This window comes from Papio anubis, chromosome 1, assembly GCF_008728515.1.
Source record: "Papio anubis isolate 15944 chromosome 1, Panubis1.0, whole genome shotgun sequence".
NCBI classification, from domain to species: Eukaryota; Metazoa; Chordata; class Mammalia; order Primates; family Cercopithecidae; genus Papio; species Papio anubis.
The window spans coordinates 73,479,056-73,506,600 of record NC_044976.1 but is presented as its reverse complement, the minus strand read 5'-3'; the positions used below and the strand labels follow the sequence as shown (position 1 = coordinate 73,506,600).

Sequence of the window (27,545 nt, the reverse complement as noted above, 5' to 3'; positions counted from 1 at the left end):
TTGAAATTTTCATGAGAATGGAAAATGTTTAATAAACTCAGAATAGCGGGCTTATTAAACTATAATGTTATTTACAGCCATAATTCATCAACCACAAACACAATAATGTGTTTGCATGGCATGCTACAACAGAAGCTTTATTCAGTTCATTCAGAAAACATTGGCAAAATAAATTTCAGTTGCGAATTCACAGATACAAGCTTCAAAGTATAAAGTTGTATGTAACAAAAAATACAGGTAATATTTATAACAATAACTTACAGGTACAAACTAATGATAAACTACAATTTCACAAAAGACTGTAAACATTTTGCACACTTGTCAGTCCTTTCTTTTAGGCAAAGTGCTCTTTTGATGACAAATAAATTAACAGATACACACTAGAGTGAACTATTTCCAGACAATACAAAAAATGTTTTGATTTGTTTTCTGCTTGTAAACATAAGTTTTACCAAAATTGAAGAATCAATAAAAGTGTCTTGCAGGCCAACTATAGATACATACCTGGGCAGCAAAGTGATGTTGGAAATGCTTTAGGTGTTAAATAAAAAATTAACAGCAATATCTTTTCAATGGTATTTTATACATAATAAATGACGAATTTATATCTTTAATCAAGTCTATCCCTGAAAAAAGAATTAGGTATGACTTATTGGCAGTTGTGTCATTGAATGGGGTAACAAGGGCTGGAGTCCAAGAGCTGTTGGTGAATGAGCTACAAAATAGAAAGAAATTTGTGGATCAGTTTTGTAGGGTGAATAAAACTGATTTATAAACAAACAAAAACAATCCAAGGCAATGTTTTCATCACTCATTATAGCTGAGGGCACCAAGCTACACTCATTCCACTGACCTCAGCAGAAGCATTAACTTATTCATCATAGTGAGAGTCCAGGAACAGTTTTACCCCCAAATCTTTATTTGGGGCCACAAGATTTTGCCACTTTAATGTCCTCCATCCATACCCCATTCACTGCACTTCACCCTGAAGCTAGAAAGGCATGGGTTCCTCTTCAGAGATGCTGCTAGCTTTCTCATGAAGGTGTTTGTATAGGATGATCTTCCCCAAGTTTCTTTCATTAATGTTTAATTACCTCCTCCCTAGGCATACATCAAAACTCACTGGACTCAGGCAACACTACTGTCTTTCATGTGAACACACACAATTTTAATGCTAGTATAAGTAAATGGCAACAATGGTACAGGCTCTGATTTTTTTATTTAACCAAAACTTAAAACGAAATTTCTGCTTTCAGCAAGGGCTATGTTGCTTCAAATCAAATCTTTCTCTGAGACCAACTAGGAAATCTGGACAAAATTTTACAAATCTGTTTGAAGGCATCTGAAAGACACTTAAGGAGTGAGGACTTACAAAGTTCCAGAGTGGAGGGAAAGAAAATGAGGATGCTTTTCCTCCCACAAGGATAGTGACAATTTAAAACAAAACAAATGTCTGATAGGCCGAGAAGTTTAGCAGAGCATTCAGAAGTTAGACTTTGGCAGAGTGGTAAAAAACAAAAATTAAAGAGCAGGGCCCACTGAAGAGGAGAAGCCCTAGTTAAAAACAACAACAGAAAACAAAACAAAACAAAACAAAACAGGGATACATTTGTGATTCCAAAGAGCTAACTCCAAGGAGTAGTAAAACAAAAATATACCAGCCCTCCTAAGGATTTGTGCCTGATTGGATTAAGTTGATTTCACCCTATCCTGACTACCTGGGGGGTAAAACTAATCTTCTCTAGTGGAAGATATCATCCAAAGACGCAAATTATCTTTAGTTACTCATACCCAACATCTGAAATGCAATAACAATTAAGAAGACAAATAACTAGACATGACTTGAAAGAAAATAAAGAGGAAAATAAAGAAAACAGAATAGACCCACCAAAGATCCAGATACTGGAGTTATCAGACATGAACTTTAATTTAAATAAGGATAAAGTGACAAAATGGACGACTTCAGCATATAAATGGAAATCTTAAAACTGAAAAACATAATAAATGAAATTAAGACATCAGTGGAAGATTTTTTTTTACAGGATATTAGATATAGAGAGTATTAGTGAACTAGAAAAATAGTTCAGAAGAAAACATGAAAATTTTTTCATAGGAACTAAAACAATATTTGAGGAGAGAAAAGCTGAGAATTTTCCATAATGAAAGACATCAAACTACATATTCAAGAAGCACACCTGGGCACAGTATGATAAAACTTTTTCAAGACAAACACAAAGAAAAAAGTTGAGGAAAAAAGACATTTATTTTCAAAAGGAGCAACAGGGAAAACAGCTGACTTTACCAATAAATGGAGCCAGGTTAATTAGCTATCCATATGCAAAACAAACAATGAAAATCAGAAGACAAGGTAATCATATTTTCAAAGTGCTGAAAGAAAATACCAACCCAGATTTCTACATACAAAGAAAATATCACTTACAACTGAATCAAAAGAAATACTTAGAGATACACTTAACAGAAGACGTGCAAGATTACTAAACAGAAAACTCTAAATCATAAGAGATTACTTAAAGATGATCTAAATAAATGGAAAGACTTATTAAACTTCATGGTATGGAAGGCAATACTGTTAAGATGGCAGTTCCTAAAACTGATCAATATATTTGCTATAATAGATTGTATCAAAATATTAATTGTTTTCCCTTTTGGGGTAGAAATTGACAAGTAGGTAAATTTTATGAAAATATAAAGGGCCAAGAATGAGCAATACAAACTTGAATAACAATGAAATAGAAAGAAACTTATTATCAGATATTAAGAACTATAGACCCAGTATGATTAGAATGATTAGGTAGCAACAAAAAAATAGACTAACAAAACAGAACAGAAAGTACAGAAATTGACACAATATATGGACATTTGATTTATGGCAAATGTGTCTCTACAGAGAAACTGGACATTTTCTGTTTTCATCAACATAACAGGAAAGCTTCACTTTCTATCTCACACCACACACAAAATTCAATTCCAAATGAATTTGAATTTACATCAAAGGTAAAACAAAGTTTCTAGATTATATCATAGAAGATATATCTTCATTATCTTTGAGTATAAACAATTTCTTGCACATGTCACCAAGAAAAGCACGGCTCATGCAGGAAAAATGATGAAATAAACTACATTAAAATTAGGAAGTTGTGCTCAACGAAACATTCCATTAAGAGAATAGAAAAAGCCAAGTTACTGAGTAGGAGAAAATAGTCTAAGCACATACAGTTATCAAAAAGCTTTATATGCAGATTACACCAAGAACTAAAGCAAATCAATTTAAATAAATAATAAAGACAAGCCAGTAGGCCAACAGACAAAAGACTTGTACAGCTCTTCACAAAAGAGAATATACAAATGCCTGATGAAAAAATGCTCAGTCATCAGGTAAAGGCAAATTAAAATAAGATTGCACTACACAATCATCAAATCTGCTAACATCAGGAAGTTACACCATACCAAGTGTTGGTGAGGATGTGAAGCATCTTGAACCTTGCCACTGGTCAAGGTGTAAACTGGTTCAACCACTATGAAAAACTGTTTGTCAGAATGACTGAGGTTGAGCATATGTGTAGCCCATGACCTTATGTCCCAGTCCCAGGTACATATCTAGTAGAAATGTGAATTAATGAGCACAAAAAGCATGTACAATAAAGTCCATAGCAGCATATTCAAAAAAGCAAACTGGAAAAAAAAAAACAAGCAACTATCAACCAGGAAATGGATAAATTGTGGTATATTCCTACAGTGGATTTCTATATAACAATGAAAACAAATAACTGATTCTCACAATAATATAGGTGAATCTCACAATGTAATTGAAAGAAGTGAGACACATAATACATTCTGTATGGTTCAAAAAGAGCAAAACTAAAGGGTGGTTTTAGAAATCAGTGCTATGTTACTTTGGGAGAAAAGGATAATAATTGGACGGAGACATAAGAGAGGCTTTTGAAATGTTAATTATGTCTGCTACTTTGGGCAGTATCTATATGGATACATCATTTTATTAATTCATCAAGCTGTATAGTTATGTATGCACCCTTCTAAATGTATTATTTGCTTCAATAAAAAACAATTATTTAACAAAACTTATTAAACTCCCATCTAAAGATCTGAGTGTGAACACTTGCTCTGATCACAGGAAATAAAGTATTTAAACATTTACTAGTAAAAACAAACAAAAAAATCTCTAAGTAAAGATCAAGCATTGAGTCATTATTAATATTTGCATCTTAGCTGCAAAGTGAGTATTAAACTTCTTTCTTAAAATGTAATCACAGAAATAAAAATGTTTGGATAATTTTGTCTCTACTGCACCCCCCACATTATTTTTAGCTACCACTGAGGTAATATTTCAAAATACGAATTGTATCAATTATCTAATATTGGAAGTTACCAGTTGTTGATTGCTTGGGAGACAGCTGTTAAATGTTGGGATACCTACCATCCATATAACTATGCAGCGCAGTTAACATCGTTCCATCTTGGGGCACGTAGGCAGAATAAGCCATTTCTTCTAACATGGGTGGAGACAGCCTGGAGGGTGGGACTGCTGTAACTGGGGTGGAGGAGGAGTGATTAGGACTGACATGTTTCTTGTGGCGTGCTCTACAATTCTGAAACCACACCTGAGCAGGGAGAAAAGCAACAGAAGTAGGTAGGTTACACACCAGCTTCTGAGCACATTATCAACCCAGTTAAAAAATGAATGCAACCTCAATCACACTACCACACAAGCATAGCATAAATGTAAATCATCTTTTATAAAAGTTTTATAGACAGAAAAGAAACATTTTAGTCCAAATAACAGTGGTCATTTTTCTTGCTCAGTTGATAGCTCTCTGGTGATTTACCTAAAAGCCAATTCTATTTAAGTAGGAAAGGGGACCAATTGCTTAAGTGATTTTGGTTTGTTGAATTTGAGTTGGTCAGATGTTAAATTTACCTCTTGAATGCAATTATTAAACTTTATTAGATTTGGCTGGGTGCTGTGGCTCATGTCTGTAATTCCAGCACTTTGGGAGGCTGAGGCAGGCAGATCACCTGAGGTGAGGGGTTCAGTACCAGCCTGGCCAACATGGTGAAACCCCATCTCTACTAAAAATACAAAAACTAGCTGGCTGTGGTGGTTGGCACCTGTAATTCTAGCTACTTGGGAGGCTGAGGTAGGAGACTCACTTGAGCCCGAGATGTGGAGGTTGCAGTGAGCCAAGATCGCGCCACTGCACTCCAGACTGGGCGACACAGCGAGACTCTGTCTCAAAAAAAAAAAAAAGAAAAGAAAAGCCAAAACAAAAATACCCCCCAAACTCGATTATATTTATTTTTAAAAAAATAAAAATAAAATCCAATTCTATACTAAAACAGCATCTTCCCCAGAAAAGGTGGGGAAGGGCCCTCAAGAATTCCAGAGAAATCTTGGTTTTACTACTGGCATTTAGGACAAAAAGAAAAGCAGAAAAAGCTCTTTTAATCAGAACTTTAAAAAAAGACTACTAAATGTATTCTTAGGCGCCTGCTGGACTTATTTCAAATCCTTGTTCAAATGACTAAAATCCCTACTGAGAACTTAAAGCTTTCTACAAACCTCTTGATTCAGTTATTCCAGTCAGATTTTAACCTGCTGAGTTCAATTTCTCTTGGTGAATACATAGGCTATTCCCTAAGAAGCATGTTAAGTCAGGTCTATAATAAGAAAAAACTCATAATATTTAAGTAGAATTAAATACAAACACATCCACTGGTGAGAGTTCACAAAATGTAAAGTGCTAACCACCCTGCTGTCCACTCTACTGCAGAAATAAAAGAAGCAAATTCAGGGCAAGTGGAGCTTTACATACAGGTCAGGGCAAGTAAGTCTAGGCTGCCCAGAAGGCTTTCAGTAGCTAATATGCCTGTGTTTGAATTCCCTTCCAGGTGATAAAACTTGACCACAGAGAGTGTTACTTCATTAAAATACTGTATCACTTATTTTCCATCACTCCAAACAACTCTGTCATGAGAGGAAAGAGAGGTGAAGGGATAAAAACTTAGCATGAGAACATTTTGGGATCGGGGGATATGAGGCCAGGAAAACATCAGGGGCATAAGTCTGTTCAAGGCTGGTGGTAGGGCCTTGATGGCACAAGGCAATCCGGGCTGATTAATGTGAAATAAAAGGAAGCTGCAAAGAATTTATAAGAAAAAGCTGGCCTTACTTCAGAGCTACACCCTGCTCCTGGCATTGAAAAATAGAAGGCTGGCAAAGTATACTCTCAAGAGTAATTAAAACTAAAAGAATAAAAATTAATAATCTAGCGAGGTACATAGCCTTGAGCAGGAGGCTGAAAAGTAGCACCTAAGGAATGTTTCTGGGACAAGACTTAGGCATGTATCAAGGAAGATAAGTGGCAAGTCACAGCCTCCTCCACATCCCTGTTCTCTGAAGTGTTAGTGAGACTCAGAGATACCTATAGACCACACCCCAAATCTCCACAGTTCTGCCCACAGGCTCTGGAACAATAGATGTCACCACTAATACTAATCTCACCTAAATAAGATGACATTACTCAAACATTCTCCAATGTGTAAGGGGGAACCGCTGCCACCTGCCTTTTTCCCTTATGGGACCCCAGAAGACACATATGCCAGAGGACTACATGTAACCTAAAACATGTTGCATTATGATTCCCAGAGCTTCTTCAAAGTATCTTTTTGTCTCCAATAAATTATACATTGAATGGAACCTACACAGTTGTAAAACAAAAGAAACATCATCTTTTGATTGAAAAAACCCTCAAACTTTGTAAATAAACATGAAGAAGGTATAACATAAACAGCAGAATAACTATCTTAATACTGATTAAGCAGCTTCTTGGAAAGATCATCCAGAGCTAATCAAGCAGAGGGAGGTTTGCAAACACAGTGTCATGTAACTGGTAGACCAAAATATAGTTTAAGATTCCAGACATCAGAAAATTCCTTCTGGCATGAATGCTACCCAGCTTCAGAATAAAATATAAGTCCTTGTGACTCTCCTCACTGACAAAATTTCCTCCTTCTGCTTTGCAAACATCCAACAAGAGTTACAATTTTCTGAGTAACTACTTTAAAATTTTTGAGTTCTAAATCATAAACTAAGCTAAAATCAGGCCATGTAGATATAATGGAAAAGCAAAATACTAAATGCATAGAATGAAACCTTTAGAAAGCCCAGACAAAAAGCCAAATATAATAATTTTGTATATGACAAAGATGGGATTTTATTTTATTGGGAAAGCATGGTTCACTGATTTGGGGAAAACTAATAGTTTATCATTTGAAAGAGAGAGAAAAAATAGATAAAACCCTATCTCCCATGGAACCAAGCCAGATAAATGAAAGTTTAGGTGTAAATAATTGAAACAATAAAAGTTTAAGAAAAGAAAAAGCAACACTGAAGTACTCTCTAGACAGGGAAGCATAAGAAAGACCAAAACTAGACCAGGAGCGGTGGCTCACACCTGTAGTCCCAGCACTTTGGGAAGCTGAGGTGGTAGATCACAAGTTCAGGAGTTCAAGACCAGAATGGCCAACATGGTGAAACCCCATCTCTACTAAACATACAAAAATTAGCCAGGCGTGGGGGCGAGCACCTGTAGTCCCACCTGCTCAAGAGGCTGAGGCGGGAGAATTGCTTGAGTCCAGGAGGCGGAGGTTGTAATGAGCTGAGACTGCACCATTGCACTCCTGCCTAGGCAACAGAGCAAGATTCCATCTCAAAAAACAAAACAAAAAGGCCAGGAGCAATGACTCACGCCTGTAATCCCAGAACTTTGGGAAGCTGAGGAGGGTGGATCACGAGGTCAGGAGTGGAGACCAGCCTGGCCAATCTGGTGAATGCCGTCTCTATTAAAAAATACAAAAATTAGCTGGGCGTGGTAGCACGCGCCTGTAGTCTCAGCTACTCAGGAGGCAGAGGCAGGAGAATTGCTTGAACCTGAGAAGCGGAGGTTGCAGTGAGCTGAGATTCTGCCTGAGTGACAGAGTGAAACTCCATCTCAAAAAAAAAAAAAAAAAAAAAAAAAAGAAAGAAAGAAAGAAAGGCCAAAACTATCAAAAGACTGGGAGATTTAAACACACAGAAACATAAATGTTCTGTGTGGAAAAAATAAAAAGGAAACTGATGAACCGTGAAAGGTTAACATGACAGATAGGATTAATAAATATCAGTAAGATATAGAGAAAATAACCCAACAGAAAAGTGAGCGAAAAATATACGGTCTTAAAAAATGAAAAAATGTGTTCAAGCTCATTGATAGTATAAGAAACAAAAATAAAATCAATGAGATTTTCTTTTCTAATTATTAAGTTGTAAAGGATGTAAAAGAATAACAGTATTTATTATTCTTGTGAGTTGGGGAAAAGGAACTCTTGTATGTAGCTCCTGGCAGAAAAAAATTGTATGAACTTCCAGGAAGGCAAAGAAATTTCATGTTTGTATAAAGGCCCTATGCATGTTTTATCTTTGGACTCAACAACCTCACTTCCAGAAATTTATCCTAAGGAAACTATTGAACAAGCATGCAAGGTAGATATACAATGTTACTCATGGCAGCATTTTATAATAGTGAAAAATTGGAAACTAAATAAATTGTACTATGCTCAATATATGTGGCAATAAATATGATGTTAATCTTAATATGGAAGGATCTTCCCAGTACACTGATTGGAAGAAATAGCAATATTTTACTCTGTCTCTACACAACATAAAAGTCATAATTCACTTATCTGAAAGAGTATGTGAACAGTGATTATATCTGGATGCAGTGTGTGGGGGAAAAATATCACTCATCTTTATTCTTTGACTTCAGTATAATAACACTCTGCTTTATTACAAATGTCTTACTAAGCATATTTGTAACTAGGAAATGTGAAACTCTCCATGTACCAGACCACCATTTCCCCCTAATCTTTGGGCAATCTAGTTTGCATATCAGAATTAGAAGAAGTCTAGTAATAAAAACTCTTTTTTCTTACCTTTCTAAAATATTGTGCCCAATGCTAGGAAGGAGGCTGAGGGAAAGTATGATTACTATTTGAGATCACAGTAATTCTTAAAAAATACTCTGAAGGGCTACAACATATAGTAAGCCTATGTACAGATACAAATAATATACACATATGCATGCTAGTACTCTTTCCTTTGGAATCATATCAAAAATATTTAATGTTGAACCCTAACATATTGAAAGCCAACATTCAAAACATATTCTCCAAATGGTAGGGTTTAGGACAATATTAACTTGCTCATAGTACTAGTAACCTAAATACCTGGAAATTACATGACAGATGTCTGCCTGTGTTCCTTAGTCCTTCAAATATGAAAAGCTCTAAGAAAACTCTCCTTCTTTGCTTCCAACTTCAAAATGGTATAAAACATAACAGTCATGCATCTGACTTACCTGAAGTTACCATTGTTATGAATATACAGAGTCTTAAATTAGAAGGAACATTTAGCCCATGGAGTCTGAACTACCTCCCAAACAAAACTGTACTCCCAGGCACAGGAAACTCACTACCTTCCTTCGTAGTTGGTGCCATTTGTGTAGCCTTGCAATAATGAGAAAGTTCATTGTGAGTGAACACCAGTGCCTTTTTCTACATTCCATTGCAGGGAAGCTTTTCACAAATATTTAAAGACACCTACTCTAGATATTACTCTTTCGTTTACCATCTCCTGGCCTTATTTCCAGATAAATATCCCTGCTGCCTTTAATATTATGGAATGATCTAAATCTTTCACAACCCTGGGAACTTTTAAGGTAGTATGTTTTTCAGATTGCTTATTAGTCCCTTCTTAAAATTTGGCACTCTGAAATAAGCACAATAATCTGGATATCTGAAAACTGCTGAAGTGGTAGAACTTGTCTCCTAAGATAGCCTCATCACCCTGCAGTCAATTAAAACACTAGGAACCCTAGGTCTTTCGAGAAGCTGCAGTACCATCAGGTCTTTTCCATCTGCTTCTTTGTACAGATGATTTGTTAATTATGAAACATTTTAGGCTTACGGAAGAATAAGTACCTGTGTATCAACCACCCAAATTAAGAAACAAAATATAATATGTGCAATGAAGACATTCACCTTTCCCTTCCCTGAGTTTCCTCTTGCCTTTTATGGTTACTTGCTTTCATTTCTTAAATTTTTTGAACTTCCAGTATTATTTAAAATTATTTTCTGGCTGGGCACGGTGACTCACACCTGTAATCCCCTCACTTTGGAAGGCTGAGGCAGGAGGATCACATGGTCAAGAGTTTGAGAACAGCCTGGCCAACATAGTGAAACCTCGTCTCTACTAAAAATACAAAAATTAGGCGGGCATGGTGGCATGCACCTGTAATCCCAGCTACTCAGGAGGCTGAGGCAGGAGAATTGCTTGAACCTGGGAGACGGAGGTTGCAGTGAGCCGAGATCGTGCCACTGCACTCCAGCCTGGGTGACACAGACTCTTTGTCTTGGAAAAAATAAAATAAAATGAAATAAAATAAAATTATTTTCCATTTCCCTGGTCTCTGATAATCTTGACACAGCTGGCCATCTCGTTCTTGAATTTACCCCACTTCTTCAGCCTCCATGCTGTTTCTCCACCTGACTCCTTCCTCAACTCTGGCTGTTACTACATCCCATTTAAACAGCACCTCTTACCCCACTCTCTAAAACCCACTCTTCACCTTTTACACCCCATGATCTCTTTCTAAAGGATCTTATCAAATTTCATGGCCTTAGATCTCTTTGCTTGAGTCCTGTTCATTCTTTCAAATACCTGTTTACATACTTAACTGCCACCATCACTGCATAATTAGCACAGCTAAAAGGGTCCAACTTCCAATCCAGCTTTCTTTTGACTTTCACATTCCTGTCAATGGCTCCATTCCCAAGATTACTTTGACTTCAAATTTATAAGTCACTGACTTTTTTGAGAGAGGATCTTACTCCATCACCAAGGCTGGAGTGCAGTGGTGCTATCATGACTGACTGCAGCTTCAACCTCCTGGACTTACATGACCCTCCCTCCTCAGCTTCCCGAGTAACTGGGACTGCAGGTACACACCAGTATGCCTGGCTGGGTTTTTTTTTTTTTTTTTTTTTCCTGTAGAGGCAGGGTTTCACCACCTTGCCCAGACTGGTATCAAACTCCTGTACTGAAGTGACATATTTGCCTTGACCTCCCAAAATGCTGGGATTACATGTGTAAGCAACTGAGCCTGGCAGAGTCATTGACTCTTAGACACCTCTCTGCTTCCCCATTACAGTTACCAAATATTTCTTGTCTTTCTAGCATCCATCAACTGCCATCAGTGTTCAGTCAATAAAATGTTTCTCAGCTGGGCATGGTGGCTCATTACCAATAATTCCAGCACTTTGGGAGGCCAAGGGAGGAGGATTGCTTGAGTCTAGGAATTTGAGACCAGTCTGGGCAACATGGTGAGACTCTGTCTCTACAAAAATTTAAAAATTAGCCAGGCGTGGTGGTGTGCACCTGTGGTCCCAGTTATTTGGGAGGCTGAGGTGGGAGGATCACCTGAGCCCAGGAGGTCGCTGCAGTGAGTTGTGATTGAGCCACTGTACTCCAGCCTAGGCCAAGCATGACCCTGTTTCAAAAAGTTTCCGAAATGAATTTTACCCCAGTTAAGTGTCTCTTCAGAAACAAACAAACAAAAAAGCAAATAACAACAACAAAACCACACTACTTTGCTGGGCATTCCAGCATTCCAACTAAACTGCCTACCTCTATCTAGTCTCTCTGACTAGATAGAACTCCAGTTCTTCCCATATGCTGTGACTAGCCCTTTCTTCCTAAAATCTCATATCATGGCATTTACCTGCTCAGAAGAGAACTCTGCATTCACAGGCCTCTCTGACTTGAACTCCAAGAATTTCATTTCCCACTATTTCCAAACATAAATTCTATCTTCAAAAAAACTTGCATGAATTCATCACTTTCCAGCTTTATTTACACCAGCTCCTCTCCCTGGATCTTTGACAGAGGCCATCAGCAGCCATCACACACACAATCATAGAAAAAGTAGGAAAAAACACCGACCTTACAGCAAGATTTATCTTGGAACCTTTTTAGCCTGAGGATCTTAGGGTTGCTGTGAGCACTGAATGAAGTAAGATGCACAAAGACTCATTTGACAAATGGTAGCCTAGCCCAAGCAGGACAATCATTACATTTAAAAAAAATTGATTTAGAATGTGAAGAGACTTAAAATAAGAAAGTAATGTTTTCACACTTCTTCACATACCAAAAAAAAACCCCAATGCATACTTATAAATACCCAGAATTAGAACTTTTTGTTTCTCTTGATTGACCTTTAAGTTAATCACCTATGGACAGGTACGGTGGCTCATCCTGTAATCCCATTACTTTGGGAGGCCGAGGTGGAAGAATCACTTAAGCTCAAGAGTTCCAGATCAGTCTGGGCAACATAGGGAGACCCGATATCTATTTTTAAAAACCTTAAAAAAAAAAAAGTAATCACCTGTATCACACGTCTGCTCAAGCCTGTCCTTTCTGCCAATTTCTGGAGTGTCTGTGCATCTGGGTTGTTGTCCTGAGCAAACTGTGCTTGCATAACCTGTTGTTTAAAACATGTATGTAGTAAATAGCTAAAAACAAGCAGCTCGGTCTTCTTCCTGCATTTTTATCATAAGAGATAAGACATGCACAAGAACATGGGATACTTTTATTACTTGCAAATCAGTATGGGGACATACGTGTAAGTGAAAATGAATGCATATTTTGTAAATTTATACACAAGTTGCTATGCTGAGAACTTTAAAAAAATCTATTTCAACATGAAACTCTCTCAACTATGCTGTTAAAAATAAGCTCACCTTTCCTTTTCTTCCAATCTTATAACTCACAAATCAAATAGCAGGAGTTTCATTTATTGTTTTTTCCATTTTGTTAAAAATTGCCAACATTTGAAAACTTAATACAAAAATCATATCACATTTGTCTCCAACCTTTCCTGAGCTAAAGAGGTTCAGAGCCCCAAATACCTAATAGTATACACATCAACAGAAGGATTCCACTTAATTGTAATGATCCCATCATGGTTTTGAGCACTAGCTCCACGCAAAAAAAAAAAAAAAAAAAAAAAAAAAAGGTGTCTAAAAAGAGACACTCACCAGAGTCCACTGAATAAGAATTTACCAGGGTCTAAACATGTATGTATTTTAAAAGCTTACAGGTGATTCTGATGTGAGCTTTTGGATTGAAACCACCATGCTAAGAGATAGTGAAACATGAAACAAAACTCTTTGGTTTTAATTTCCTGACAGAAAGATGCCGACATGCCAATAAATACCTATAATAAAAGATAAACAGAGAAGAGTAGAGTGGGAGAGAGTGCTGGAATAAAAGCACAAGTCAAAAACTTTGAATTCCTTCAGAAAAGAGAATCATTATAAGAATTAAGTAAGATACTTGAATTCTATTATTAAAAGTCAGTCAACTGAGGGAAGCATTACAAAATGTAAGAAATGTATTATTACGAAGAATGAGAGAGAGGAGTTTGGCACCCAGTGTGACTGTGCTTGTCTACAGGCATAGGATGTGGGTAACCAATCTATCTAAAGACCTCAAGCACTGCTGGCTTCTACTCTTTTCAGCAGGCAAAATTAATTGCATTCTCCACTATGCTCCGTGTATAATGCTATCTTCTGCTACTACACTTGTCACAGGGTAGCTAAATAATTTGTTTTCAAGTCTATCTCCATAGTGGAAAGTGAGTTCCTTGAGATCAAGGGGAATGTCTTTTTCTTCATATCCCTAGGAGTTAAACTCCCTTTCTGTCAGGGAGTATGTTAAGAGTTTGTGACAGAGTAAAACTTGACAATGTAAGGAAAATCTGAATACAGTGTAGAAAAAAAAGACCAATATTGTTCTGGGAAACCTTCTGAGGTTTACAAATTTTGAGGTTTACAAATTTACCCTTCTAGAATTAAGTATTCTTGGCTTCCTATCTAGCTACATTGTATCTACAGACTCACTGTAAACAGAACATGGATTTTTTGCTTTTACAAAAGGACAGAATTGGCTTAAAAGTTTATTCTTGCTCAGTTCACTTTATTCATTCTTTCCTACTCCAAATGTGTTACTTTGATATCTTCCTGTGAAAATAGACTTGTGTTTCTATGCAGTTGGACATGTAATAACCCCAAATAGAAAGAGAATGAGCAAATTATGTCTTTGTTTTTTAATTTTTCAAATAGAAAAAAGTTGAACAGACTTGGGGAATTGTTTGTAAGGTCATTATTAATAATTTACAAAACAGAAACTTCATGCTTTTCATAAATGCATTTTTAAAGTCACAAATTTAACAATGCAACCAAATTATATTTAATGAAGTAATTTCTCATTAAAGAGTAAAGCAAAACAGCTCTGATCATTTAGAATGGAAATATCCTAAGGGAAAAGTAAGATGAGTTGATTGTTCTTCCTTTCAATAGTATCAATAATTAGTCTCACACACACAAAAAGAAAAAAGAGGTACTTTGAATTTCTACTTAGTTTCACTATTCTCTAGGCACTAATGTTGATGAAAACTACTTCACTCCTTTTCCAAGTTCTTCTAACATGGACAAGGTGTGAGCCTCTGTAGACACTCATCATTTTTAGGCCAGGAGATCTACCAGAAAAGTCAGGAGGCTGCATAGCAGCAACTCGATCTGAAAACAGACGAAAGCAGGAGCTAACCTTGGCATGTTTAATATCAATAATCATTAAGTGCTTCTACCTAGAATAAGCAAGCCATAATATTAGCAGGAAATCCTTAAACATCATTTCTACAAATGGGACAGTATTTGAAATCCATTTGCCAATACATCCTCTGAGTCTTAAACTATTTTTTCTCCCCATAAATTTCTAAAGAATAATTTTGGGAAATTCTCTTATTTATCCCTTCCATTTTAACTCTCCTCTGTCCAAAGCAGGCACTGACTAGATAGTCTTGACTTACTCACTGGTCACGTGTAATATTTTATTATCTTGCCAAATTCAAGCTCTACTTGAAAATATTCAGCATTCCTAAAGGTAGCACAGTTTGACAATAAGGATACCTATCTATTAGAGGGTCTGGCTAAAATAAATGATTCAAGTGTTCTTCATTTAAAATATCTATGATTCAAGGTATTTTAAAATATCTATTTCAGATTCCTAAATTACAAAGGACCACTTTAGGACAAAGATTGTATCTCATTTGTTTCACCCACCCCTTCCATAAGATAAATGCTAATAAATATTGAATGAGAATATACTTTGAAAGTATATTACCTATATGCTTTCATAGGTAATCTGAAAATGGTAATATGCTTTCATTTTTTATAACCTATCATTCTTATATACAATTTTTAAAACTTATGATTCAGATCACATTTACCTACCATAATGCATGGCTTAAATATTTTATGCATGTTTAACCATAAGGCTATCTACAAGATTCAAAATCTCACTCTTTTGCTTTAGCTGCTGCTTCTACTAAGTGGAGTTTTGATAAGACAGACTTCCACTCATGGCCTCCTGGAAGATCAAGCAAAATGAAGAGACCAGAGGTTTGAGGAGAAGGTTCCAAATCTCTTCTCTGCCATTCCCTTGGTGGTTTGCCTTGAGGAGTTCCTGCACTCTTGAATGAGGTTTGTTATAAAAGTTAAAGTAGATAATGTAGATAAATGCCTGGTGTAGGACTTGGCATAAAAGGACCTCCACAAATATTATTCCCATTTTATTTAATTTAATTAGTATTTATAATTATTTTCCCATAGAAAAGTGTCTACCTACAGTGGTTTCAAATTTTCACAATTATAACTTTAATAATAAATTATTATATCCAATAAAAGTTATCAACCTTGTAATTATTAAAATGATAGCCAGTCCTTCATGGGAACAGACCATTGTAAAAACAGAATTATATTAGAGATTCTATTTTAACTAGCCACCTTTAGTGACTGAGTATTTTTCCAGGTCTCTCAGAAGTACTCTCATCTTCTGACTTAGGGCATTGTGTGATCTTCATTATAATCCAGTGAAGAACCCAGAAAGCAAGGCTCAAACAGAGATATTTCTTTCAATTGCCTTATCTTTCATTCATTACTTATTGACTATGTACTTTATGCCTAAATTAAGAAATCTAATTTATGCCTAAATTAAGAAATCTAAAACAATCATCCATTTGGAAAATTCTTCTGAATGGATCTAGATTTTAATGCTAGAGTGCTTCCTACTGCCATGTTCCCTTGGAATATGTGTGTCGCATCAAGGTTTCTTTCCTAAATCAATCTCAAAATAAAAATTCTCTCTTGAAACACTTGTATCCATCTTAAATACTGGCAGGTCTTAGAATACTAAATGTGATTTTTGAAAAAGTTCCTTTTATTCATTTGTTAACACTGCATAAATGTCCTTTAAAGTCTGAGCTAAGATGGATACTATGTATAAGGCCCCCAGCAGTGTCGTAGGTGTTCAACAAATGTTACTTTTCCTTAACATGCAACAAATGCCTCATTCACATTAATCTTTTAGAAAATATGATTTCATTATCTGCAAAAATGCCAGAAGGAATCATTACATAGGTGTATAAAGCAAGGAGTAATTTAATTATTTTGTAATTAGTATAAATCAAATTTATGACAATCATATTTAGGGCAACTAAGCTCAAAAAAATCCCACCCTTTTCAGGGGACACAACAAACCTTTAACATCAAATTATAGAAGTACTCCCTTTACCACCTTTAAAAACATAAAGGAATCCGCTCAACTGTAGTCAACCAGTAGTTTCCTGTTAACTTTAAGGCACATTCGATTATTTCCTACACAAAAACCATACAATTGTGTTCATTAAATGACTCACTGCAGTTTGTTAAAAAGACTAACACATTAGTGTCCCATAGACTCACATTGGACATGTATATCTCTTCAGTGTCTCAAAATATCTTGTCTTCCATTGCAATTATGTGTAGAAATATAAATGTCTGGTTCAGAATGACGTAATCAGGAAGTCAAGACAAAATATTTCGTTTCCACTTTGATGTTGATACCAATAGACCCCAGGGAAACAATGCTTGAATGACTATTTCATATCATATTATGATGCCAGAAATACCGACAAACACTTTAGGGCAATAAGTATGTTTTCATATATTCGCCAAGTTAGTTTTCATAAAACACATAGGCTAATTTTTTAGAAAATATAAAAATGTTTTTAGGCAGCATAGAGATAGCTTTTTTTTTTTTTTTTGGTTGGGAGGGGCTTCAAAATCAAAAATTCATTGTTAATGCTTACCTGAAGCTGATCTGCTGTAAAGCTGGTCCGAGCTCTTTTTGCTGGTTTTGGATGGTTAACATCTTGTTCTGTGAGGAGGGCACCTTCCACACTAATGCCATTACCTGAATTTAAAAAACATACTATATATGTTGGTAATTCAAATGGGTACACCCATCTTGCAATAACAGGTTTCTTATATCTCTTGGCTTTTTGTGTAACTGTATATGTTTTCTAGATGGCAAAACCCCTTAAGTTTTAAAACATACTACAGATATACTGTACAAAACATATTCCATTTAGAGGCTTGTATATTTAGTGAAAAGTTCAAAAAGTTAGAAGTACATATCTAAGGCCCAGCAAATACAGGACAACAACTATTTACAAAAAGAAAAGCAAAATCCTAATTCAAAGCTGCGGCCTGAGAATGTGGCACAAAACTAATACATACACCATGGCTTTCCTTGTAAATAAACAAATAGAGACCATCATGAACAGTACTTAATGAGTTTTACCACACTTCTACGTTGTACAAAATAATGCATTAAGATTACCTTAGGCAAAGTTATTTTTATTCCTGTATTTACTGTCTCAAAAGACTCAAAAGTATTTAAGTAAATATTTACCATTTTCTACTTCTCTTTTTAAATTATCCAGCATGCAGTCATAATGCACTCTGCAGAGGACTTTCTCTTCCACCAAAGCGAACTCCTCTCCTGTGGAAAGTTGCCTTTTGCAGGAAAAGCAGGCAAAGCATGCCAAGTGATAGACATTCCCCTTGGCTCTCCGGACCCAGTCAGTAGAATGGATGTGTCTCCCACATCGAGAGCAGCGAGTTCCATACCTTCTACATTAAATAGAGGTGTAGAAGGTAAATATTTTAATGCCTGGTGAGATATTCATCAGTCAAATATTAAACCAGCACATTATGTTATGCCATTGAAATAATCTAAGTATTTAAATATTGTGAGAATGAAACAAGAATCAGTTATTCTTCTAAACGTCAGTATAATAAGCAATCAAGATGAGACAGGGTCACAACTCAAACCTGTTTATAAAAATAAGACCTTTCCTCTGTTCCTCTAAAAGAAGATCGAAGTTTTCTTTTAAAATGATTATTAAAATTCCTTTTGTTGTATCAAATATCAGTACATTTACAAATTTAAAGAATCAAGATAAACACACACACTCTGCAGACTGAAAATCTAAAAGTACAAAAGTATGCTGAAGATATTTATACTGAAACACTAAAGAAATAATGACTTCTTAAAATCGAGTTAAGATGACTAAAATGATTTAAATATTATTTTTAAGATGTTAAAATACGTAAATATTTAATGTTGGAATTATCAAAGAATGTACATAACAGAAATTCTTCACCCTGGTGGGCGAGAAAGGAAAAGTCAGAAATGTTTCCTTTGGTGAAAAAGCTATTGTATTGCTCTCCATAGGAGGAAGGAAATATTTTCTAAATTTTCAGAGTCCTAACTGGACATTAAATGCAGGTCAATCTTAAAATACCAAAGTTATATGTAAATAGTTCTTTTTTTTCTTACAGCCTGAATGACTGGAAACTCTTTGTCATGTCTCCTATCACAATCACAGTCGTGGCCCTGCATGTCCAAATCATACTAGATTAGTCAGTATCTATTTATTGATAGATATATCTTTAAAGTTATTACCACTTGTTTTTTTAGTTACTCTGAAAAATAGAATTCTAAAGATAAATTTCACAATATAATACGACATGAAGCAAGGAGTTTAAAAATCCTAAAGAACTAGACTTTCACTTGTCGAATCTTTCAAACCAAACCTTTCAAAGGGCTTTAAGTTACTACAAAAAATTAAGATTAGCCTATCCCAAATGAATGAGGAAGCAAATTATTACTAATATTAAAGTAATGAAAAGTAAACCTGCTGAGAAATATGCCTTTTTGGTAATTATAAAATTCTGTGATTTTATAAAAGACTCTAGGTCTCATAAATTATTTAAAACTACCTAGCAATTTTTATTCAAATTAATCACTAAACTCTTTGAAATCATTTTTTGAAATGGAGTATAAACATAATTAGTATTACAACCTTTATTATATAGTATTAGTTTCCCCATCACAATGAACATTTTTTCATTTAGAAAAGTAAATAAAGAAAATATGTTATAATTTTTAAAAGTCATTCTTGAGAAATATTTTAATTTCTAGACAGTTGTTCATACAGAATTATATCTTGGAAGAAACTATGGAGAGATCACACAGAGAAAATGTTATCTAATTTCAGATCTCATCTAAAATCTCATCTAATTTCAGAAACTGAAGACTGGACAAAATAAATAGTTTGAGGCAGAATTAGATTTGGTGTATTTATACAAGAATGGTCAATTCTTCTGAATACTATGGTTTATCATGGTGTCCAAACCCTTAGAATTGTATAGGTTTATAAGTAGGGATCATTCTATGGTAAACTGGTAAAAGCATAACAAAATCTTGATTTTTCTCCCCCATAATGATTTTATTTCATCTAACCATTTCCACCAAACAGGGGCTTCATCGTAAGTCATCTTGTTTTTCATACTTTTTGCCTATGCACAGCAAAAAAGTTTCCCTGTTTGTAATGCCTCAAACTTTCACTCCCCAAAGTGAAAGTATTATTTAAAATTAACTTTTGTCTACTGAATTCCTAAAAAGGATAAACATGCTTATTTATACACATTATATCTCAAACATGAAAGCACCCTCATTCTGAAATTTCTTAAATATTAAAAACTGGGCTTCATTAAATAAAACTGAACAAGAAAAAGCCTATTACAAAAGCCTCTTTGCATAATAATTTCTCCCGGTATCTACTAAGAAAAAGCTTCATAGCATACCTGAAATAATCAAGTTTGCAGAAAATGTCTTTGTCTTTAATGTAACAGCTGGTATGCCTTCCTAGGGAGGTTCTGCAAACACTGCAGGAGAGACACCGGACATGCCAGCATAGGTCATTCACCTGTGATGGGAAGAGAAGCCACTGTAATACCATATTTAAGAAAAGTATTCATTGGTTTTGTGTATTCGGCAATTTTAAAAACTGGCCCCTTAATATATTAACACATGCTCTGAATGTTTTCATCCAAAAGGTGTCATTTTTATAAACATGTATCTGGACATAATTATCTTTTAGACCTCAACCAAAAATTTATACTAATATGTGCCACATTTTGTGTTTATAATATTTTCTATTCCTTTGAAGAATTCAGGTTGCTTTTCCTTTCTTTCTTAAATGGAATCTTTATGAACACAGGGAATAATCTGGTTACTTTAAAGTCCTACATGCAGGTTTTTTTGTTATATTTTACCAAGTTCTTCCCACCATGAAACCTTGTAGTTAAAGAAGACAAACACACACTCTCTCAACCTATTTTTTGGCTAAACAATTATAAACTGTATACTCCCTAAACAGAGCAATAAAGAAAGTGAAAACGTGGTTTTGTGAGATAGTTACCTATATAGGACAGAAATTGCTCAGATAAATTTAAATGTTGATGTAGCAGAAACCTGTGCTCTCTTCTAACATTAAACATTGTACAGAAACAATAGAAGTAAGTAGTAAAGTATATTGGTAAAACTGCTTACTGATTTGGCTACAGGAGAAAAAAAATAAATTTAATCATAAGTGGTTCTAAAAAAGCACCCAATCATTGTTTTCCACTTACACTTCAACTAGTAAAATATAAGATGGTATTTAATAAGGTCAGTATTTTATACTTTCTAAATAGGAACCTGAAATACTTTCAATCCAGGGAACAAGTCATAATTACTCTCACTTTATACTGTTGCCATTATATTATAAGAGCTACAACTTTAGCCCTGGATTATGAAGATGTGTATTAGATAGAACTGGCTTGCATCCAATGCAGGCTCCCAAAGTTTGCTCTTGTTAAGTGGACACAAGAACCTGATTTATGCTTAATTGAATTTCATGTAAAAGAACAGTAACATACAAAAACACCAATTACACCCTAAAAATGGATCCAATGACTAAAATAGGAAAATAAATGACTGTGAGATATGGTTTTTGCTCAACTATTCCATAATAAAGACTATGTGTCTATCAAATTAGAACTACTGTTCAACATGTTTTTCTCTGATATATAAAAGGTACTTCGAAGCTGAAAGTTTTACAGACTTCTAATTACAGTTATGTGTCTCTTTCCAAAGCATTAATGAGGGTCTCATTTTGATGACATTTGAAAAGTTTTAGTCTTTACAAGAACTTAGAACTTACATGCTCACTATAGACAATATTTAAAATAACAAAGAAAACAGAAATAAATCTGAGGAAACTGGAATAAATAATATTAACAATGTTGAATACTATCTTGGAAATAAAAAAGTATTTTCCTCTTTTTTTTTCCTAAAATGGAACCAATAAGTATAAACTTTAGAAAAACAGGCTTCCTTTAAAATTCCACTGTTTAGGGCCTTCTGTATTTCAGTCTTACCCAGGATTTTGTTTTGTTTTGTTTTGTTTTTAAAGCAAGGCTTTATTTAAGGCAAGAGCCATGGCCTCTCTCTTACTCCCTTCTAAAGCCAGACCTGGTTGTCACCTTTTTTCAAAGTTTACTTTCCCCCTAAAATGTCTCTTTATCTTCAATTTCTTTGCTAGGGAGTAAAGTAAGGTGAAAAGGGGAGATTCTGGAGACTATAAACCTACTATTGACCTAATCTGTACATGTCTAAACATATAACTTGGACCAAGCCAGAAAAACCTACCCAAAGGACAGAGCACTGAAGTATTAAACAAGGCAATAGATGCTTCTAACTCCTGTCATACTTTTCTGTTCTAACTCCATTTTATTTGCCTTGCAAGATAGTGTTTTTCTATATTAGTTACACCCTCAAATAATATTTCTATACTAGGTCTAACTTTAAAAAAAGAAACAAAACAGTGACTCAAGTTAAACTCAAACTTATCTGCAGGAAGTACTCAAAATGGAAAAAAAAAAAGTTAATAATTCAGTTTTTGTCAATCATATAGTATCAAGCTTTAGAACTTACACACTAAAGAATACAAGAAGTGGTACAATAACACTGCATATGGAAGACTTCATTGGCAGGACTCCTGCCCTATTACAAAGGAAAGCTTTATGTAACTCACTTAACTTAGATTGTTATACAATACAAAGATATGTGTGTATATATATACATATATACACACACACACGATTAACACTAGAAACTATTATCTATTTCAGAGGGTGTGTTAAATGTCACTTCACAACTCTTCTATATCTTCTCTGCTGTGAAGTGTTAGAGCCTTCATAGGTCTACTCAGAAACATTCTTAAAGATTACGGCAATTATCGAGAGGGCTCATTAAAAATAAGATGCTAGTTTTAACCCAAAAGATGATTTTGCAATATCCAAAAGGCTCAGTTTTAGCAACATGGAAAGTGGGATCTCAAGAATGCAGATTTAAAGAGAAAGCCAATGTTAATTTGCCAACATTAAGAATCAACCACCAAGTAAGATTAATTTAGTCATTTTTAAATGTTTTTACCAAAACTTCTTTTGGCATTTTGTCTAGGTTTTATCTATAGGGTAGCCTTCCCATTTTACAGATGAAGAAGCTTTTTATGTTGAGGTAGAAACTTAAAGAAACCCATTAACACGAATTTTGAATACATACTCTCCATAATTACTCCTTTTGAAAACCTAAGCAGGGTGGGGAGAGAATAGAAAGTGAACTGTTTTGCTACTAATTCAGTGTAGGAGAGACCATTATTTTAAACAGTGGTTTTAAAAAGCTATTTAAGTTGAAACCCCATGATATTCTGATTAAGACACATGGGACCATGATCCTGTCTGCACTGAGGTGGATAACTGTGGCCTGCCAAAATTTCTAATCTAAAATTTCCCAATATTTTAAGAGAAAAGTAAAACAAATTAAGACAATCAACTCTCAAAACACACTTGAAACACTTCTTCCCAGGCTGTGTGTGTCTAACTTTACATCAATTTCCATTTTCTCCCCAAGCACTCGAGATGACAGCATTGAGTGGCCTAGAAGTATTAAACCTTAATAAGAGCAGGAAGGTATTGAAATGGTTTTTATTTAAATGCACCTATAAACTTTAACTTTGCAAAAACCTCAGGTAACTGTAAAAAACATAGGACTGTATTTTTAAAATTTGTCCAGAAAAGATCCTTTAAGCTACTTTACAGTGGCTCTCACCAAAAGAGACACTGCAAAGGGGAATCAGTTAATACATACCGACTTAAAATTCTTCTAAGCAGGCATGGGCGTGGACGTTACTGGGGTGGAGAGACCGCAGTCCGTTTAGAGGAAACAAAGATGTTTAAGAAAGGAATAATACGGGGCTGGGTAAAAAATAACTAAGCAAGTTTCCGTCTCAGAATGGATAAGGGTTTTTCCACTTCCCTTCCACTACAAGTCGGTGGCTGACTCCAGCGCATCCACACCAGGATGTGTCACATATTAGCTGTTTTGCAACGACGTAGAAGAGTCTGGGATTTCTTCTCACTTTATCTCACCGCATGAGTTGCCCTGAACTGGGCTAATTTTCTGCGAAAACCTGCAACCTCCATCCAGAACTTGAACGGAAAGGTTGGTGGGAGGAACATTACTTTTTTCCCAGAGCTCCCACGCTAAGCCCGCGTCCCCTTGGGCCTCGCGCCCGATGCCCTGTCTTACCTTGAGAAGGTATTTGTCCACGATCTCCAGGCCGCAACTGTTGCATACACACTTGCCAGGGGGGCAGCCGGAGCCCGAGGCCATGGACCGGGGCGAGGACGACGGGGACAGCGGGGCCGAGGAGGAGCACGAGTCCTCGTCCCCCGCTCCCTCGGGGCTCACCTGCAGGAAACCGCGAGGCGCAGGCGGTTCTAGATCCCTCCTCCCCTTCGCATCCCACCTACCCACACGGGCGCCCCCACCGCCTCCCCTCCCTTCCCTCTGGCCACCCAACCCCACCCACAGCTTCTTGAGGTTACGATTCTCGCCCTCTTCCCCGAGTACAAGCTCTGGCCACGCACCCGCCAGGGCTGCCGACCCCTGACCTTTTCGGACCCCAGGAGTCTTGCGGTCCTGCCCTCCTCGCAGGCCAGCTAAGCTTCCCACCCCACCCTCCGTCCGCTGCAGGAGAGGCCAGCTGGGCCCTGGAAGGAGCGCAGGGACAGCTGCCCTTCGTCCTGCCCCGCCTCCCCACGGCCAGTCTTGCGGGCACCCGAGCCCCTCCGCACTCACCAGTCCCTCTTCCCCGGCGCCTTTCCGAGTCCTCCCGGCCGCCAGGGCTGTAGTCCGCCCGCACTCCTCCGACATGAGCCCCTGGCACTGCTGAGTAGGAGGGGGAGAAAGTATGGAGAAACAGATCAGAAGTTCCGAGCGTCCTGTGCGCCCCAGCCCTGGCGCGGGGAGCGAGCTAATGAAGGCCCTCAGAGCGCCGGGCAGCGCGTGCAGCCGTCACGGCGCCTAAGCCCGGGCGCCGCAGGAGGGCTGGCGCGCAGGCTCCCTCGCTGGCCGCTGGCGGCCGCCACCCGAGCGCCGGTAGCTGGCCCGAAGCGCATCGGCGCTCCCCGGGCTCCGGGTCCCCGGGCACTTCGGTTCCCCGCCCCCCCGCAGGGGATAACAAGTTAATAACAATCATCCCCGCACAAAGCGCTTTCTTTCCAGACGTCAATCATAGCGGAGCGGGGAACACCGGGCTAAAGGGGGTGCGGGGCAGGGGGAGGTGGAGTGCGAGAGAAGAAAAGAGGATTGAGAAGGGGTGGGAGAAGAAACTTGATTTCTTTAATAGCCTCAATTAAAAGAGCAAGACACATATATTTTTTAAAAGGGGGCTTTTTGAATAGGATAGCCCGAAAGGTGAAGAGGTTTAATAGGATACTTGAAAGCTAATTACAGCGGGATTTAAGAAGCCTGGTGTTTGTTCCGATGACAATTTGAATGAAAATGCTTCAGATTAAACCGAGCCAGCAGCTCTTTCGTAAACTTACAGCAATTAGAGTCGCGAGTGATTTACACTCGTTTCTTTAAGGTGTAAATTGCCACTTATTGCTCAGTAAGTCAACATTTGAGCTACTAAAGGATTATTTTTAACCAGCGCAAAAAGCGGGTAGAATAATGGAAAATATCCAGCTGAATTTAATTTGTGCCATTAAAAGAACTCACGCAACCTCGGACAAAATGTTTTAAAGAAACAACGCGCGTTACTCAAGTGTTTCTAAGTATTTGCAAGAGTTTTGTTCTTAAACGAGAACGCAGCGTCTCTGGGGTTAGACTGCTTTCGTTTCCAAAATCTCTAGTTCGGGGGCGGATGGGTCCCCCGAACTCGAGCCGCTCACATTTCTGCATTTCTGACTGTTCGCCTCCCCTTCTCCCTCCCTCTGGAAGCACCAGGCAAGATACCAACCTGGGGGCCTCCAGGACCCTCGGCCGAGACCCTCCCTTTCTGGGGTGCGCTCCCTACGCGGGACCCAGCGTAGCTGCACTGAGGCCGCGTCCTCACACACAAAGGGCGTTTAAGCAGAACAGCTCGGTGTTCGCCTGGTGTCCCCAACCAGCTTCGGAGCAAAGAAATAGTCAGGGGCGCCTCGCGCGGGTCCTGCTGAGGCACTCAGGCTGCCGATGATTTCAAACTTAAAACACCAAATACCCATAGGTCCTGTCTCCAGAGTGAGGTGAGAGCTTGTCAGGTTCCCCAGTCTACTCAGACAAACCGCGTGACTCGTTTTGTGCCCTGCGGTTTTCTTTTGGCATTTTAGGTAAAATGGCTCTCCCGGCCAACCCTGGGATCCCAGAGGCCTTTCTGGAGCCCCGCAGAGGGAGGTGTGCCTCAGAGCCAGCAAGTGTCCGCGGGCATCCTAGCGAAACGAGCCGGGTCTCCGGTTCCACCGACAACCGCCCAGTCCTCCCGACCCACTCTCCCGGACATTCACGATCACCACAGCAAACAGAACAAAAGCACAACTCACACGGACCTGAGAGCGCCTTAGGCTCGAGGCTTCATGTCCCAAATTACAGTCTCCATGTCTCAGGTTAAGTGAGCTTTTGGGGAGGGAGTGCAATGATTACTGACTAACGCTACTACGTAATAAAAAAAAAAAAAAAATTGCCAGGTCTGAAGATGAGGCCGTTACAGGTAGTTTCTGAACCTCGTTTAGGAGCCCAAACAACTCTAGTTTCAAGGACACTGCGATTCAGCTGGTCTGGCCAGGCGTCCGCTCGCTCACCTTCTCAGGGGGAACTGCCAGCTCCGGCACGTCCTTTTCTTCTAGTTTACACACAAACATCTGATCGCTCTTCCAATACATGGCACTGCTAGGGCTGCTTATCACATACCAACTCCAGAGGGTCAGAGGCTGTCGGTGTCTGCCGATCTCCCCCCTCCCCCGCCCCGATCCACTAATAAAAGCTGATGCCGAGAAGGATAATGCTACAAGTGTGTCTTCGTCCAAAGAGGCCGCTGTGGCCTGACCACTTTCTGATGAACCGTAATTCCTTTCCCGACTTCACTGAGCTCTGTCCCTCCAGGAAAAGAAAAAAAAAAAAAAAAGTTTTGTTTTCCAGAGGGTGGAACCTAATATAAAGGGAGGGGGCATGTGGGGGAAAGTCTTTTCCTGGAGAAATAGCCTCACCTCTTTAAGGAAAACCCGCCTTCTCTACATGTTAAAATCTTTATCAGGACACGCTAACTGACTTCAGGTTTAGTACTAAAGAAAAAAAAATGGGGGATGTCCTGTTAACTTGACTTTAAAAAATCTGCTGTCTGCATTTGTCATAACTTTTAAATTCTCGCTCCCCAACCCAAACCTAAACAAAGATTCAGGTTACATCTCTTTCTGCAGCAAGCAGAAGGGGAAGTGGAGGTCTGGGTGACTTGAAAGTTTTAGTCATTCTGTTGAAACTCGCAGCTCTCCGGTCTAGCCGAGAAACGCCACCTCTCCTGGCAGCCTGGGGGCTGACTTATCTAGCAGTTCGCGCTCCCTTTCCGAAAAATTTTCTCATTAAGATAAAGAAGGAACATCTGAGCAACACAAAAGCTTATGATTTGCGACTAGATTTGAAATCAAGGCCACAAGAAAGACAAAAGTATGTTGCTAATGAGTATTGCTCTTTCATCTCCTAGACAAAATTTAAGCCCTAGCAGCCTTGGTCTACTGCCTCAAGTTCTGACTGCGGGCGGGGGAGCAGCGGAGGGAGGTACTCTGGGTACCGTAATTTTGATTAAGACTGGAAGGTGTGT

At 37.7% G+C, this 27,545-nt stretch overlaps 1 protein-coding gene across 1 annotated transcript; it reads right to left on the bottom strand.

The window, feature by feature from the left end:
• On the bottom strand, window positions 1-27,152 carry LHX8 (LIM homeobox 8). Its single transcript, XM_021943117.2, has 8 exons — window positions 26,533-27,152; window positions 23,996-24,157; window positions 20,167-20,288; window positions 17,927-18,147; window positions 17,322-17,425; window positions 12,519-12,614; window positions 4,457-4,640; window positions 1-715 (listed from the first exon to the last, which is right to left on the bottom strand). Exons 1-8 carry the CDS (start codon window positions 26,611-26,613, stop codon window positions 639-641), a joined length of 1,047 nt encoding a protein of 348 aa, XP_021798809.1. The 5' UTR covers window positions 26,614-27,152; the 3' UTR covers window positions 1-638.
• Window positions 27,153-27,545: the final 393 nt, after the last annotated feature.